General features: G+C 26.3%; 1 protein-coding gene across 2 annotated transcripts; it reads left to right on the top strand.

Moving 5' to 3' along the window:
- Positions 1-530: 530 nt before the first annotated feature.
- LOC126899136 (uncharacterized) lies at positions 531-12,848 on the top strand. Of its 2 annotated transcripts, none has more exons than XM_050673702.1 (7): positions 531-729; positions 4,620-4,993; positions 5,463-6,165; positions 6,395-6,465; positions 7,087-7,284; positions 11,347-11,675; positions 12,130-12,848. In XM_050673702.1, the coding sequence occupies exons 2-7, from the start codon at positions 4,678-4,680 to the stop codon at positions 12,409-12,411; spliced, it is 1,899 nt and encodes a 632-aa protein (XP_050529659.1). In that variant the 5' UTR covers positions 531-729; positions 4,620-4,677; the 3' UTR covers positions 12,412-12,848. The 2 variants fall into 2 exon arrangements, with proteins under 2 accessions (XP_050529659.1, XP_050529658.1); XM_050673701.1 differs by lacking the exon at positions 531-729 and adding an exon at positions 2,658-2,918.
- Positions 12,849-17,238: the final 4,390 nt, after the last annotated feature.

Here is a 17,238-nt window from a genome sequence, read left to right as displayed (position 1 = left end):
AATATATATATATATGTATATATATATTAATATTAGCGGCGATGGTAAGAATATATAATCTTCGCATAATATCGTGGCACTTTCGTTGGCGTCGACGACGCGATGTCCGGCGTGATCCTCGGGCGTCAAAAGGTTAGCAGCGTTGATGGCGACGGTGCGCGAGTGGAGATCGGTTTATTGACGTTGCCACTTTGACAACAGGAAGAATACTACGGTATCATTAGCGGCGGTACGTCGTCGGCCGTGCGGCACTTGCTGGACTTTGCACCGCGGCGTTTACTCAAAATTATACAGAAAAAAATAGTGTTTTCGCCGACTGGTGAGTGTGGTGGGGTGAATGCGTTACGACGGTCTAGTCTCAAGGTCATAGACGACGGCATACGCGACATAATAATACGTGCCGCGTGGAGTTACAAACTTACAACATACAAACAACATACAACATACATGTGAAACTAATATAAGCGTGTTAAAAAGGCTTAGTTCTGCTTGTACATCAGTGAGCGAGCGTGCCACCGAGCGGCTCATTCTCTCTCCTTTTTGAAGATCTGAATTCAATAAAGAATTCAGAATTCTTCTATCTGATTTATTTTGAGCAAACTAGCCGCGACCCCGTGTTGTTGTCGGTAAATTTTAAAGCGATATTAAGTACAATTATTTTTGCGTCAATACTTTATTTATTTATTAAAAAGGAACAGTATAAATCTGAACGTAAGATATATAAAAGAAGTAAGTATAATAAAGCAATAGATTTTTTAAACATCATTTAATTTAATTATTAATAACTAGTTAGTGTTTGGTCATATACTTCGACTGGGTGTCTGAGAGGAGGCCTCCGCCACTTCATGAACGCCTCAGTATTTTCACTAAAGCACATACCAGTTAACATCACGCTTCGACTGCGTGTCAGATAGGAGGCCAAGTCCCCGGCCACTAAAAGAATACCTCAGCGTTTAATACCTCTATGAGAGGAACTTAATACATATCTTTTTATATCTACTTGTCTTTACTGTTCTAAACCCTCGAACTCTACAACCCCGATAGAACCTCGTTGCTCCTGAATTGACCAAATCCCCAAATATCCAACTTTGGTCAATTAAATCCCCTAATATCAGTTTTTGCTTATTTTTGTATTACTACAGTTTTTTGAAAATACCTTCACGCGTTTTATTTTCCGACTCACTTGCACCTTAGATGAAGTATTAATTAATCCACTGGCAACTATTTTACATTCTTGTTAAATAGTATTCCAATTATCTCTTATCAGCTGCAACTCTACTACTAAACTCTCCAGATTTGTTACTTCAACATCAATCGTAGATTTTCTCGCTTGAAGAACAATATTTCTTTCATTTATTGCACTGAGAACTTTAAACCATATAGATGCCATAAAAATTATTGACGTATTTTATACCTTCGATATCTATGAGTTTCTGCAGTTAAATTAAGTTGTTTTACGTCTTCTAGTGCGTTTTTTAGTTCTGGGAGATGATTTATGAATGGTTTTACAGCATCTATTCTAGCTGACCATTTTGTATTTGATAGACTGTGAAGTAAACCTGTTATATTTTTTTTTTAAATTTCCCAACGTTGTGGACTGCTGCTGAAAACATAATAACATTTTTGGACAACTCCAAGTTGTTGAGTCTTTTTTACTATTTCTAAATGCTGTCGTCAAATAGGATCATAGTGGCTTATCAGTTCTAAAATCCCGAAAAAGTTTACATTATTTGGTTTTCCACTATATGACTTTCTCCTCTTAAAGCCAATATAAATAAAATTGTGTCCAAAATACGTGTCAAAATGTTTCTTCATTTTTGGGATTCGTCTGCAATATGTTTGCATACTAGCTTGTCAATCGAACTTTCATTTTTTGTTCGTGTTTCTATTTCACGCCACTTCATAAAACATTGAATGTGATCTTTATTGGTTTCATGTGATGGTAATCTTTTATATAATTTTCTCCTAATTTTATTTTTTGAGTATCCATCAGAGTTACTGAGATAGGAACAATTTAATGTGCTCGTTTTGAACAAGCGGCAAGGAAAACAATAAAAAGCATTTTTAAAGCGACTCCAAATAACCAATTGCGTTTTACTTTTTCACCATTTGGCAAAGTTTTAGAAAGCAATGATAATGGAAACGGATAGATCGAATATATACATATTATTATATCATTGAGTATACCGTCAGTCTAAGTTTGTAAATAAGCAAAAAATATTTTTCAAATTATATAATTAATAACAGTCCCTAGATTATGGGGCCCCTAAAAAAGTTCGGACCCGGGAGGAATCCTACTCTTCTTCCCCTATCGACAGGTCTGCTTGTGAGTTGCGAGTTGTAATTCGCGTTTCACAAACTTCTACAACTCACGAGTCATAATTGCGCCTTTAAAGATTCGACGATTTGAGAGTTGGGAGTAGAACTTGCTGGATCAAATCATTTGAATGAACTGATTCATATCACTGAGTCGAAAATCCCATCTCTAGAAAATATCATTATCAAAATCAAAAAAAAAAAAAAAAGAAAAACTGATTGTACACAGAGCTATCAAAAGCTTTCTGTTTTATTCACTAGATGTCAGTTTTCTATTGCTTTTAACAATAGTTATCTGAGTTATCTACATGATTGCATAATAACTAATATTTCAAATTCAAAATTAAACGTTATCTATATTTTTTAAATTTGACTTTATTCTTTAAGTTATTACTTTTTTTAAATAACATATTTAATATTATGCTATAGAATATATTTTTAGTGATGTAATTGCTACAAAATTAAGTTTATTGACGCATTTTTGTTGTTATTATTTAATAAACAATGGCTTACAACCATGCTAACAAAAATATGGATAACTTCCATAAACAAAAATTAGCACGCGCATTATGCACAGCAATGGCTGGTGATGGCGATATACGGTAATAGTCTATGGAGAAGTTTACTTCTTTATAATGTGTTTTATTTATATAGACAAACAATATATAATAAAAATATCTTTGGTTGAGAAGCAGCACTTTTTATCTCATATATTAGTATAAATAAGTTAATGTTTTATTCATAATAATGTGTAGAATATACTGATGTTCTCAAATATATAATAAATTAACTAGTATTTGTGAGTAATTGTAATTCCCCACAGAACTTTTTCCAGCTATCTCTTTTGCACTTTTTCAATGCAGATTTGTATTATCTTTGAGAGTCCTTATAGGAATCCCAATGTTGTTCCAAACCTGATTTCATTGCTTTATTATGAGTTTATGAGACGCCTTTCTTAAATTTGACAAATTAGCGTTTTACCAAGCTTAATCCTCTTTCCTATACCTTTCCTTTTTATCAAAGGACAGTTTTTTTGTATGCCAAAACAATGTATTTCTGAAAGTCAGTTATGATATTTTCAATGCTTTGTTCCAATTTTAATCTAAACTGTAGATTAGTGCCTCATCTTTTTGGTTGATGTTACTGCTTCCCCATATAGTACAGTGAGCATTTGGATCCATACCAAAGATAAGTTATAATTTTTCTTTATTTCAATAATTAAGTAGTGCTATTAGCATATTGATAACTATTAGCGCTATCTTTAGCAATATTCTAATGGCCCCTCTACTGTGATATAAATTAATTGTATGAATTGTATTATTTTGTCACACAATCAGAAAAATTAATTCTAACATTTCAAAAGATATGCTAATCAGGGTGTGATACAAATTTCATTTATAACACAACCTCTCCTATGGGTGATTCACCACCTGCATTCTTAGGCGGTGATCGTTCCCTAGGTGTGTATTTCACGTTTCTCTTCCGGTCTATAGGAGCTCTTTAGTTTCAAACTTTACTGAGAATGACAGTTTCCCAGGTCCCTTACCTTTACATGGCTCATATCCTCCTTTCCCTTTTGAGTAGGGAGTATAGTGAGTCCATTTATTTCTCACTTGTGCCTTGCTTCCTTTTCATAATGGCACGGAGGATTCTTCAGCCTTCCTCTTCCCAAATTTCTGGGCAGTCCTGGTATGTGAGTGACCATCCGCTTGTACATGATCGCCTTCATTTATTTTAGCACCATCCCAAGATTTTATTTTGTTGACATTTTCAGTGAGTCGCCTAAGAAATATCTCTTGGGCTGCATTCATCACTCGATTAAAATTAACAATGACATACAATTCAATATGCTATTGCTTTTATTTAGTTTTTCTATTTTGGGTAACAACTAGATAAGTTTCCTCTTTATAGCACAACTAACAATAAACTTACATAATATATACAGAATGTTCAATAAGTAAAGACAAACGTCAGTTGAACAAGCAATGAAAGCAACGACCACTCTTGATATTTTGATATAGAGTATTCCTTACAAGAATTATTAGCGTACAGTATAGTTATTATATTATTAATAAATAGTAAATAATTAATCAAATTTGACTTGTTTTAAACATTATTTAAAGAATTTTTCTACCCTGACCATATAGACTTTTACAATGAATTTACAACAGTTAAAAGAAATAAGGAAACTCCATCTGCTATCATCTGTCTTTAGTCATAATAATTTTTGAAATAGATACTTTAGTATATAAAAATTTGTAATAAGTTTTACTATTCTAATAATTAAAAAAATTTAATTTCAGGCTAGTTGACATATTACTAAACCATGATAAAGCTGATCCTAATGTACTTGTACCAGAAATGTGTATGACACCATTTCATATAGCAGCGGGTCATGAAAATATAGCTTTTGGAAAAATTGCTGCTACACTCATTTTACATTGTGGTGGTGACCCAAACAAAACATGTGATGGTGGTCGGACTGTCTTACATGTAGCCATTGCATGGAATCGATGGCATGTAGTGCGTGTAATACTTGATAATCCTTATATTTTAGTTGACCTTCGGGTAAAAGATGATGAAGGATTTACACCTTTTGATTATGCTATTAAATTTAATGCTTGGGAATCTCTTGCTGAATTACGTTCTCAAAATGAAAATGTTCAATATAAAATGGGTATGTATGCTTTATGAAATTTAGTTTAAACAATTATACTGATGCTGAAATTCATATTTTTGTAGTGAAATATTTTTTTATTACATGAAATAATTAATTTTTAATTTTTTTTTTTTTTTTTAACTAAAATAATGACCCTAGCAGCAAAGGCCATTAGCAATAATTACATGTATATTACCATAAAATAGCTATTTAAATAATTAGAATAGGTTAACAATGAGAGTGAATAACAGTTGGTCACTATCACATAAGTTATACTGATATTATATTAAGTCAAATAGTTTGGTAGTCCTGAGAAATTTTGTCATCTTTCATAATTTTTAATTTAATAAAAATTCTAAAATGTATGTTTTTAAAAATCATTTAAATTATAATATATTATAAAATTTAAACATTATTCATTAAATCAATTGTATGTAGTTTTGTATAATTTTTAAATATAAATTTATTAAGCTAGTCAATTTTACAGGTAACAATACAAGGAGAAGAGAAAACTATTTTGGGCAAGAATTACATTATTTTGAACAAAATAAATTTCCTAAAGTACAACTAAAAAAACATGAAATTTTTAATTACTATAATTTATCTACCCAAAGTGGTTACAATGGAAGTGAAAGTTCATTGGATAGTAGTAATAGTATAATTGACAAAATAAATATTAATCATGATTATGAAAAGTGTTTAAAAGATTCTTGCATCAGAAATGTTTCATTATTTTCAACAAAGTCAATTAATTTATCTCAAGAAGATTTATTAAATACAAATGTTAATAAAAAAAACTTAATTGAACTTTCTAAAATTTATCATAAAGATAATTTAATTGGTAGATCTTCTTCATTTAATATAAATATAGATAATGATTGCCTCCTAGATAGTATAAGTTTTCCATTAATGAATTCAGTTAGTGATACTAAAACAAATTTATCGTATTATGGTATGGTTAATGAAAACTTTGATTTACAAAATGACCTAAATTTTATTGACAATGATAGCATAATGACTGACATATCAAACTTAACAAATCAAGCTATTGACAGTGACAGTGACAATGAGTATTTTACATGCCCCGAGAAAAATAGCTTAGAGAATTCTGAAGCCAGTAGCAGTAAATCAATAGAAGCCATTTGTAACGCTTTTCCTAATTTTAATATCAGTGACCACACTAATTCAAAGTAAATATGAATTACAAATTTTGCTAATTAATACTATTCAATCATGATAACTATCGTACTATTATAGCAAACTATTTCACATAAATTATTCTTTAATTGATGATATAATTTATGTTTCCTATTTTTATGATAAAATATCTAAATTTCTATTATTTACTATGTTTTGCTTTAATTTATTTTTATTATATTGTAAACAAAATTTATAGTTGGTCATATTTTATTTTTTTAGATTCCTTTCAAATATTTTAGTAGAAGTGAATACAAGTGAGGCTAGAATTATCAACTCCACCACATCATCTAGTAAAGTTTATTTATATTTTATTAATATTCATTTGTGTCTTATTAATTGGGGGGGCTGATTATAATCTACCAAAATGTATAAATTGAGATAATAACAGTCTTATATAATTCTAAAAATGTTTTACTGTAAAATTCACAATTTTTTTTAAATTTTACTTTAAATTATAACAATATTATGTGTTTTTGTATTGATACATTTAATGTTTGATGATAATTTAACAAGTACTTACTGTATAGTTCTAAACAACTGATTTATTGATATCCTTTGATGAGTATGCAGGAATAAGACATTAAGTCACAAAATGTTAAAAATGAGTTATATACATAAAAATGAGTAGAATATAAATATCTTTAATATTTGCTTGGTATAATGAATTCACATTCAACTGATTGTCATTTGTATTTATACCATAAGTTGCTTTGTTAGTGATCATACTGTAAATTGCTCTACTAAAAAGTTTCAAAACATGACTTAATATATTATTCTCGTGTACTCACCATTTAAAAATTATCGATTTTTAAATTAATTTTATCTCCTAATTTTTCTATTTTTTTTGTGTTCTAAATTAATTGTTTAATAAAATATATTCAAATAAAATGTTTATTAATATTAATTTTTAGTTAAAAGTAGTAGCTTAACGGAGATAACGGATGATTGTGATACTGATGATGTCCGCCAAAATCTAAGGAGTCATGGTATTATACCAGGCCCTATATTACCAGGCACAAAACGTTTGTATTTAAGACGTCTCAAGCGATTACTAAGTGATCAAGTTCACTGTAATCAATACCCAACTCCTAATATTAATTATTTTTCAGGTAAAAATTTTTTGTGTAAATATTATAAAATAAAATAAGTTTTGATTCATCTTTAAGATTAAGATTTATTTTTTAAATAATATTACCTAATACTCAATTTTCAAAAACATTTATTTAAATAAAATAATCAGGGTTGTGTTTTGGATAGAATATAGAAAGCCTATAATATGGAATATGATTTTTTTATAATTTTGGATAAGTTTAAGAATATTTTTTTTTAATTTTTTCTATTTTGTATAACCACATTGCTCTAAGCAGTTTGTCTTGTTTTTCCAAAAAAATGATACTTTATACCAGTAATAATTTTACAGACATATTCAGCAGTGGCATATTTAGAATTTAAAAAAAAATTTAAAAAATAACCAAAAACATTGGTTATAAATAAGTCCAACTCAGCCATAGGAGAAAAAAATAATGACAAAATCTTCCTTTATTACAATGTACATTCAGAAATGTTTATGTTTATTAAAATTTATACATATTTATGTTTAGTTATTAGGTTATATAGAAATAATTAAAAAAATGATAATAATAATTCTGTTATTATATAAAAAAAAACCAGCACAGTGGGGTCATGGCATAGTTGGGTCCAGTATAGATGATATCTGACAATGATTANATAGATTTAATCTGACAGTGATTAAAATCACTATCATAAGAAACGCTTCGATGCAAATCTGTAGATAGTGTTTAATTAAAAAAAAAAAATTTGTTAAAATAGCATATTTTTGAATATGGTAGCCATTTGCGCATAGAAGAAAGGTCGTCAGGACAAATTTTTATTTTTTATTTTATAGTACACAAAATAAGCTTTAATTTGATATATGTTTAAAGGACGCAGTATTTCCGGAACATTTTCAAAAATTAAGTTGAAAAAGTTATTTTTTGTAAAAAAGTTACTATTTTAAATCCCCCCAGTGAGCAGAATAAGTGTTAGATTTTCAAAAAAAATTATATCAAATGAAAGGGAAATATCTAAGGTTTCAATACAAAAAAATATTATTTTTATTTGTTCATTTTTGAAAAAGTTATGGCAGTTTTAAGTACAAAAAACATCCCGATAAAATGTAATTTTTATCGCAAACATTACATTTTTTTTAGAATTTTCGACAGCCATTTGCACATAGAAGATAAGATGTCGGGACAAATTTTTTTTTTTCATTTGATAGTATATAACATAATCTTTGATTTGATATATGTTTAAAGGACGCAGTATTTCCGGAACATTTTCAAAAGTTCAGTTGAAAAAGATCTATGTTTTTTACAATATTTTAAGTTTTGAACGCCCCCTATATAAGGGGAAATTGTCNAAGTTTTGAACGCCCCTTATATAAGGGGAAATTGTCCAATTTTAATAAAAAGTATGTCAAATGAAAGATGTACTTATAATGCATTAAGAAAAAAAAAATTTGTGCTGATATATACATTTTTCAAAAAGTTATAGCATTTTTAAGTTGAAAAGTTGAAAATTTAAAATCGAAAATTTTAACAAAAAATAGTGTTTTTTTAACTACGGCAGCAGTTTAAATGTAGAAGATAAAAGAGTCGGGACNTTTTTTAACTACGGCAACCGTTTACATGCAGAAGATAAAGTGTCGGGACAAATTTTTTTTTTTCATTTTATAGTACATAAAATAAGCTTTAATTTGATATATGTTTAAAGGACGCAGTATTTCCGGAACATTTTCAAAAATTAAGTTGAAAAAGTTAGTTTTTGTAAAAAAGTTGCTATTTTAAATCTCCCCCAATGAGCAGGTTAAGTGTTAGATTTTCAAAAAATGATATCAAATGAAAGAGAAATATTTAAGGTTTTAGTATAAAAAAAAATTATGTTGATTTGTTGATTTTTCAAAAAGTTATGGAAGTTTTAAGAAAAAAAAGTGAAAAAATTTCGAAAATTAGCGATTTTTAAATTTGTAATCTTTTTGCATATTTCCCCCATTTGCGGGGAACGAAGGAATTTTTTTCAATTTTTAAGGGTAATGTCTCCAACTAGATACAATTTGTGATCTTTTGACGTATTTTTGAAAGAAATCGGTCCAGTGAGAGCTGAGAAAAAGTGGCAACAGACAAAAAAAAAAAAAAAACACATCATAGTAAAATTAATACCTTCTCCGCTTCGCATTGAAGCTAAAATAGAATGAATAATGAACATTATACAAATTTGATTAATTTTTGAATAATTAAAAAATATTTCAATTGTAGTATCTTGTTAAATATTAAGAGTAACATAGAAATGATTACTTTGATTTTTATAAACACCATATTATGTCAAAACAACTCATCCAAAAAATTGTCATATTTTTTTACGCTGTTCTACTGTGGCACAAGAAAAATACCTTTTACAGCTTATTATTTTTTTTAACATGGAAATGTATACTTAAAATAACTATCATAAATAATTATGAAAATACACACATTCAAGTTATGAAAATTGAATATTTTTGATATTCACTTCAGGGCCCATAAAAGTGAAGTTGATCCAACTTTGATTTTTTACATTTTATGTTCTATAGACAGATTTAAAAAAAACAGTCATTAATTTTTGGAGAGGAACTAGGGCCTTTTCAACCATCACCATAAATACACTCATGATATTCAGTTTATTGTATATAATTTTTGAGACAAATAATTTTTGATAATTATTTATATTTGTTTTTTTTTAAATTGTGTCAAATTTTGAAAATTTTCAGGAGAGCAGTAACAAATTAAAAAATTTTCATGATTACTTATGCAAATTGACATTTTTAAAATGCTAAAACAAATTTCTGAAAATGAAATGAAATAAAAAACTAGAAATAATCTGGAAAGTCTCAAAATTTCAATACAAATAAATTCGTAACAGTGATTAATAATACAAAGTTTACACTTTTGTTAATTTAAAAGAATTTATTGAAAAATTTTTAAATTTTACTAAAAATTGATAACTTCTATTTGTTGCTTTTTTTTTATTCACTCAATGAGGTTCGCGTTTTATTTAATAATTTGGATCTAGATTAAAAATGTAATATTTATTTGGATTTCTTAATAACTCAAACTGTTTGATAGCTCATAAATTATGGTCGTAATCAATGAATATTTTTAGAGACAGTATTCATTAGTCAATCAATGATTGTACGATAGTAATCCTGCATTGATTAAAAAGTGTGCATCTTTCGATATTCATTTACTATTATTCATAAAATTTCTGTAAAATAGTTAAACAGTATAATAACAATATGAAATTAGTCTAAAATCACTTAATTCTAACATGCTGTAGTAACAGATGAAAAATTAACCAGATAAAAAAAGTTTTAAGAATGAAATTTTTCTTTTATTATTTTATTATTATTATAAATCATATTAGCAAAATAAAAATAGGGGATCTCATTTAAGAATAATAAAGTTAAAGGCTTATATTTTCAAATGGATAAAAAAAAAATATATGTTATGAAATATTTTATTGAACCTAACAATTTTTTTCTCTATAACAAAAATAAAAAAGTTCAATTATTTTCAAGAAAATGAATATTTTATCATTGATGAACCATTCTGTGGTTATTAACAGAAAATTGTATGATTTTTGTATTAATTAGCTGACAACTATAAATCGAGTTGTTGAATAGTTTTTTTCATCTTGATATACAATATATTAGATTTAATTTATTAAAGGTCAGTTTTTTGGAGCTTTATCAAAAATTAAAAAGAAAAAAATGTTAATATAATTTTAACCCCTAGTACCCTAGTAAATGATTGAGTTTTCAAAAAAAATATATTGTCTTCAAGGCAAATCTTTGAAGTATTATAAATAAAAATTTCACAATGATAGTTTCAGTTTTCAAAAAGTTATTTCAATATAATTTGAAAACTAAAAATATTAACCTTAGTTGTTTTATAAAAACTGTGTTATAACAATTGGTTTCAAGGGGATTGACTCAGGAACCTTCCTTTTAAATACGCTACTGTTGGTAAATTTAAATTTACTATTAAATTATAAATTTTATCAAGACTTATTCTCTGTCTTTAAGATATTCTATGCTTCATTAATTAAAAAAAGTGTTATTTTGATTTATTAAAATACAGGTGGATCTTTTAGTCAACAATTAGAGGAATTATTTAAAATTGGAAATTCGTGGAAATCTGTAATTATGAGCTGGAGTTCATTAGAATGTGATATAGTGTGTAATAAAAGTGGATCATCTTTCACATACTTACTATTAGATCCTCGAGTGACTGAAAATTTACCTAACCGAGTTGATAGTTTTGAAAATTCAATTGATGTATTGATAATTTTTATTAGATCAATTTTTTATATAGGAAAAGGAACAAATGCTAGACCTAATGATCATATGAGAGAAGCATTTAATGAATGGGTAGGCGTTGGTAGCAATAACAAAGTCCCAAACCCAAAGGTAATATTTTTACATCAAATGTTCATTTTTTTGTTACTTAGAATTTATTTTTCCAATAAATTGTCCTTGTGATCCAAAACCACAATACATACTGTATTGTTACTAAAGAGCAGTTAATGGTACAAATAACTACAAAAATACCAAATATCTGCATATAATATTACATATGAATACATATAATATTATATCAAATTTCTTAAAATTATAATTTTAATGGAATTGCTTAAACAGCATTAGTTTGATATCTTGAAATTTATTTCGCAAAATTTTAATAATAAATGATCTTAATTTTAATTCAGCACTAGTCTTGAGGATTACAATTTTTCTTAATTCTGCAGATAGCTTACCTTTTAGAAAATTAAAATTTTTTGAATATATCAAAAAAATACAATAAGGGTGTGATGTGGCATAATATCTTATCTATCAAGATACATTATTTTTATTTTATTTTTAGATTGAGTTTATTTTAAATTTATGGCGTGAAAATAAAGGTGTTGTATGTGTTCAAGCATTTCATCATTTAACTTCAAAAGAAGCTCATATTCGGGAAGCTGCAATGATAGATGCAATAGGATTAAATAGATTGACTAATGAGAAGCGTGGAACCTATTATAATAAAATCATTAAATGGAAAGGAAGCGACAAATGTAAACTTGGTTGTTACCTATTATATCGTGCTATGCTTTTATTATTAGCTGATGGAGAACGACAACTTCGACCTGTAGACTTGACTTAGTTGCTTCCAAGTATATTTCAATCTTTTTTGCATAAAATAATTTTTATTCTTCTAGTCTTAGAATAAGATAATTTGAAATTAAAAATTTTAATATAAATTTTATACCATAGATTATTTTTAACTATTTATATATGATAATATTTTTAATTGTGTTATTTCACCTTTTGTTCTTGTGAGATTTGACTGATAAATATATTTAATATTTTGTTACAAAAAATACTTACATTATAATGGGAAATGTTAACTGAACAACTATTATGCTATGCATTTTTTTTTATCTACTTATTATTTATTTATTATTATTCATTGATATGTATTAGTGAAAATTTACAAAAAAACTGTATGATAACTCTAATTTGCCTTTGATCAAACAATTTTATTGCAGGAGTTAAACTATTGTTAAATTATTTTAAAAAATTAGATTTAATATTATTTCATTTTTTTTTCTTAAATTATTTTGGACAAACATGATACTTTTGTGTGTAAATCACAAATTTTGGTTTATGAAGCCCAAAACATTGATTAAATATGGGGCTCCCTAGAAAAAATTTTTCCTCGCATCGTTTGAAAATTTTGCACCTTGTTTTTTGACTATTGCTATTTAAAAATGAAATATGTGCCATCCTGTAATAGACACTGATTCAAGAGGAGTTAGATATTTTCAAATTACTTAAAATTTGTTATAGCACTCCAGAAATTACATGTAAAAAAAATTACATGTACAGTATATAACATAAAATTTTTTATTGTATTTTCATGTCTAGCTTATTGAAAGAAACCTCATTATCATTGTTCTAATACAGCGTTCTGCTGTATTGAAATTTCATAAAAATAATAAATTACTATAATTTTAAAAGTTGCGATGGCTATCTAATTTTAACACATTTTTATAAATTCCTAAAATTCAGACTTTATTTTTCAATTATTGTTCTATGATAAGTTCAATTATAATAAATTCGAGTTTTTTGACGCATAAATCACCAACATTGACCTAGTGAGAACTTATTATCTATATAGACACACACATCTCCGTATCGAAGTTTAAATGTAATCTGAGGAAGCACTAACAATTTAAAAAAAATTTCAATGAAATATAATTGGTTCAAAAGTTAAAAGCGTTATCAGTTGGATTTGAGACACTGTAAAATTGGGTGACTTTGGACAGTTTTTAATCGTTTTTGATTAATATAATTTTTATATTTATAACTAAAATTACCAATAAAATAATTTAAATAGGTAATATACTCAAAATTTTAACCCATCTGTCAATTTTGACGTATGACCAAAATTTTAAATTTGTCAAAGTCATCCTACAATTTGGTTGACTTCGGATTAATGATAATAATCATTAATAATGACGTATCTAATCGAAGATATCACCCTCAAAAATTGACCCTCGTTCACCGTAAATGGGGAAAACCTCCAAAAAAATTACAAATTTAAAAAACACTAATTTTCGAAATATTTTCAATTTTTTTTTCTTAAAACTGTCATAACTTTTTTAAAAATAACTAAATCAATATAATATTTTTTTTATAAATGCATGATGTTTTCACCTATTATTTGGTATATTTTTTTTTATAAATTAAATCTTTTACCAGACCAAGGGGGGATTCAAAATGACAACTTTTTCACAAAAAATTAACTTTTTCAACTTAGCTTTTGAAAGTGTTCCGGAAATACTGACACTTTTATATATATCTTAAATTAAAGCTAATGTAATATACTTTAATATAAAAAAAAAAATTCGGACTTTACTTTGTCTTCATAGTGAAAATAGCTACCGTATTTAAAAATATGCTATTTTTGTGTTAAAATTCTTGGTTTTGTATTATTTTATTTTATTATAAGGGGATTACACTGATTTTCATAAATATTATATCAATCTAATTGACATGGTATAAAAAGTTAAACATATTTAAATTTTTTTGTTTCTTTGAATTCGAGAAAAATAACTTTAAAATTTGAACTAGCTAAATTTCCATTTTTATTAAGTGATGAATGCGACGTGCGGTTTCCGAGACGGTAACACTTGGGTCTTTCTCGCCTATGACACTGAATTTTTTCTTAATTCTTTTTGAGTTAGAAAAAAATGTTTAAATCATTTGATTTTTATCTTATTTAGATTCAATAACTTCAATAAATATCAAGGATCCCATTACCGTAGTCTCCTCTCTAGAGAGAAATTCATATTAATATTATTTTTACTATCATTTATTTTCTCAGCTCTCACTTGACCTACTTTTTTGACAAATTTTTTTTTTAAATTAAACACTATCTACAGATTTGCATCGAAGCGTTTTTCATGATAGTGATTTTAATCACTGTCAGCTATCATCCATACTGGACCCAACTATACCACGACCCCACTGTGCTGGGTTTTTATTTTTCACTTTTTACTTTTTTATGACATCGCTGTTACAGTCAAGGAGTGATTATTGTCAATTTTCACTATCAATAGATATAATTTCTGTACTGCCAGTTATTGTGATTATAAACTCTTAACAATGTGTCTTATTACCATTGATAATAAAGGCTATATGATTGCTCATATTGTCATAAAAAACCAATTAGTTACCTGTATTTGTAATCCCTTATGTATTATACATGTATATAAACTCAAAAAAATTTGAATTTTTAAATGTTTATATTTAATAATAAACAATAAAAATTTGTTTTTATATATAATATTGATGATACGCCCGCATATACGAGTACGAAAACCAAAATTTATATAGGAAAATAGTGTTCTCGGCGATTGTTGAGCAGGGTGGGGTGAATGAGTTATGACAGTCTAGTCTCAAGGCCATAGACGACGGGATCGCGAAATAATAACACGTGGTGTGTAGAGAGTTACAAACAACACACATACACGTGAAACTAATATAAGCGTGTTAATAAATATAGTTTAAAAAAACTAAAAAAACACGCTTTTAAAGCACATCGAACTAAAAAGTTAAAAATAATTTTTCAAATTAACTTAAAACAATAATGAACGAAAAATACTAGTATTATTGTGAAAAAAAGCGTGGGGGCTTAGTGCCATATTTAGCGTATATTGAGCGCCAGACGCTTTTTTTCACAATAATACTGTATTTTTCGTTCATTATTGTTTTAAGCATATTTTAAAAATGATTTTTAACTTTTTAATTCAATGTACTTTAAAAGTGTGTTTTTTTAGTTTTTTCAAACAATATTTATTTATGTAAATATTCATGTTTACTAATTGGTAATAATCTCAAAAATTAAAGCTTATTTTTAATTAGATATCGTTATTATATAATCTATAGTTTGTGGGATCACAACAACGCAGGATATAATGATTCACTTGAAAAAGTGGTTGATTTGGGTTTGTAATCATAAAATATTATGTAATAATATAATAATTAAGAAAATATTTTTAAAATTTTTAATTTAGAAATTTTTAAAATACGAAGAAATATATCATACAACACCTTTCTTTCTAAATATTTTAGTAATGAGATAGATGATTCATTTTTATTAAGTCAATTAAACATAAAAGCTAATAGCTATGAAACTCGCCTCAAACATTTATTCCACTTTATTTTCGAATGATTATGTCAAAAGATTCATTTTAATGTCTTTAAGTACACAACTTATTTAATAAATATTTTATATCTATGTATTATTCTATTAATATATTAGTATTTAGTTATTTATATTATTATACAGTAAATTGAATATTGTCTATATGAATTATAAACAAATAAAGAAATATTAAAATAATAATAACTTGTTTAACGTAAAACAAGGGTTAAAAACAAAAAACATTGTTTTAAATAAAAAAAAAAAAAACCCCAGCACAGTCGAGACGTGGAATAGTTGGGTCCAGTATAGATTTAATCTGACAGTGATTAAAATCACTATCATAAGAAACGCTTCAATGCAAATCTGTAGATAATGTTTAATTCTAAGAAATTGGTGGATAATTACAAAAGTAACATCAACTATTTCCTTAATTATATTAAGATTAGTAATTCTTAGATTCAAAAATATAATATAAAATTATATATGACATAATTTTTATAATGAATTGTTTTCAAATTATTATTGATTTTGATTTTAGTATCTTAAAAGTAATAATTTTTAACCTACTTTTTTTCGTCCTTTAAAGTAAATGTTTATAATAAAAAAACATTAATTTATTATCATAACTTTAAGCTCAACTTGCAAGTTTGAAATTATAATTATTATATAGAAAAAAATGAAATTGTTAAGATTAATATGCAGTCAGGAAATTTTATAATTACTATTTACATAAATTTATCAGAAAAGCTCTATTTTTTTTACATTTTTATCGTAATAGATAATTTAAATATAAATCATAGTAATCATTTATAATTAGCTTTTGGTGTTTAAAAAGATCCTCCAATTGAAATATACAGAACTGAATTAATTTTAATAATTTACTATAACTAAAAAAACCAATAAAAAAAAAAGATTTTAAAAAGATCTACTCAATTAAGCGTATTATAATTGTAAAAATCGATTATTATTATCGATTATTCAGGTGAAACTAAAAATAATTTTTTTTTTTTAGATTTGTGTTTTATATAACAACATGTTACCAAAAAATTTGGAATATTATAGACTGTTAGTAACACACACAAATAGAGTTAAAAAATTAATAAATTACAAAGTTAAATTATTTACTTTTGCAGTTGAATACTTTATCATATCAAATCTAATTCGACAATAAATACATTAAAAATATTAGAAATTAATTATTTTAATTGTTTGTATGGATAAAGCTGTTTAAGGTACTTTTTATTTGATTAAGTGATTTTTTTTTCAATTTTTGAGAGT

This window comes from Daktulosphaira vitifoliae, unplaced genomic scaffold, assembly GCF_025091365.1.
Source record: "Daktulosphaira vitifoliae isolate Bord-2020 unplaced genomic scaffold, ASM2509136v1 Scaffold_2, whole genome shotgun sequence".
In the NCBI taxonomy this organism is placed as follows: Eukaryota; Metazoa; Arthropoda; class Insecta; order Hemiptera; family Phylloxeridae; genus Daktulosphaira; species Daktulosphaira vitifoliae.
The sequence above is the reverse complement of the archived record's forward strand: the minus strand, read 5'-3'. Positions and strand labels throughout refer to the sequence as shown.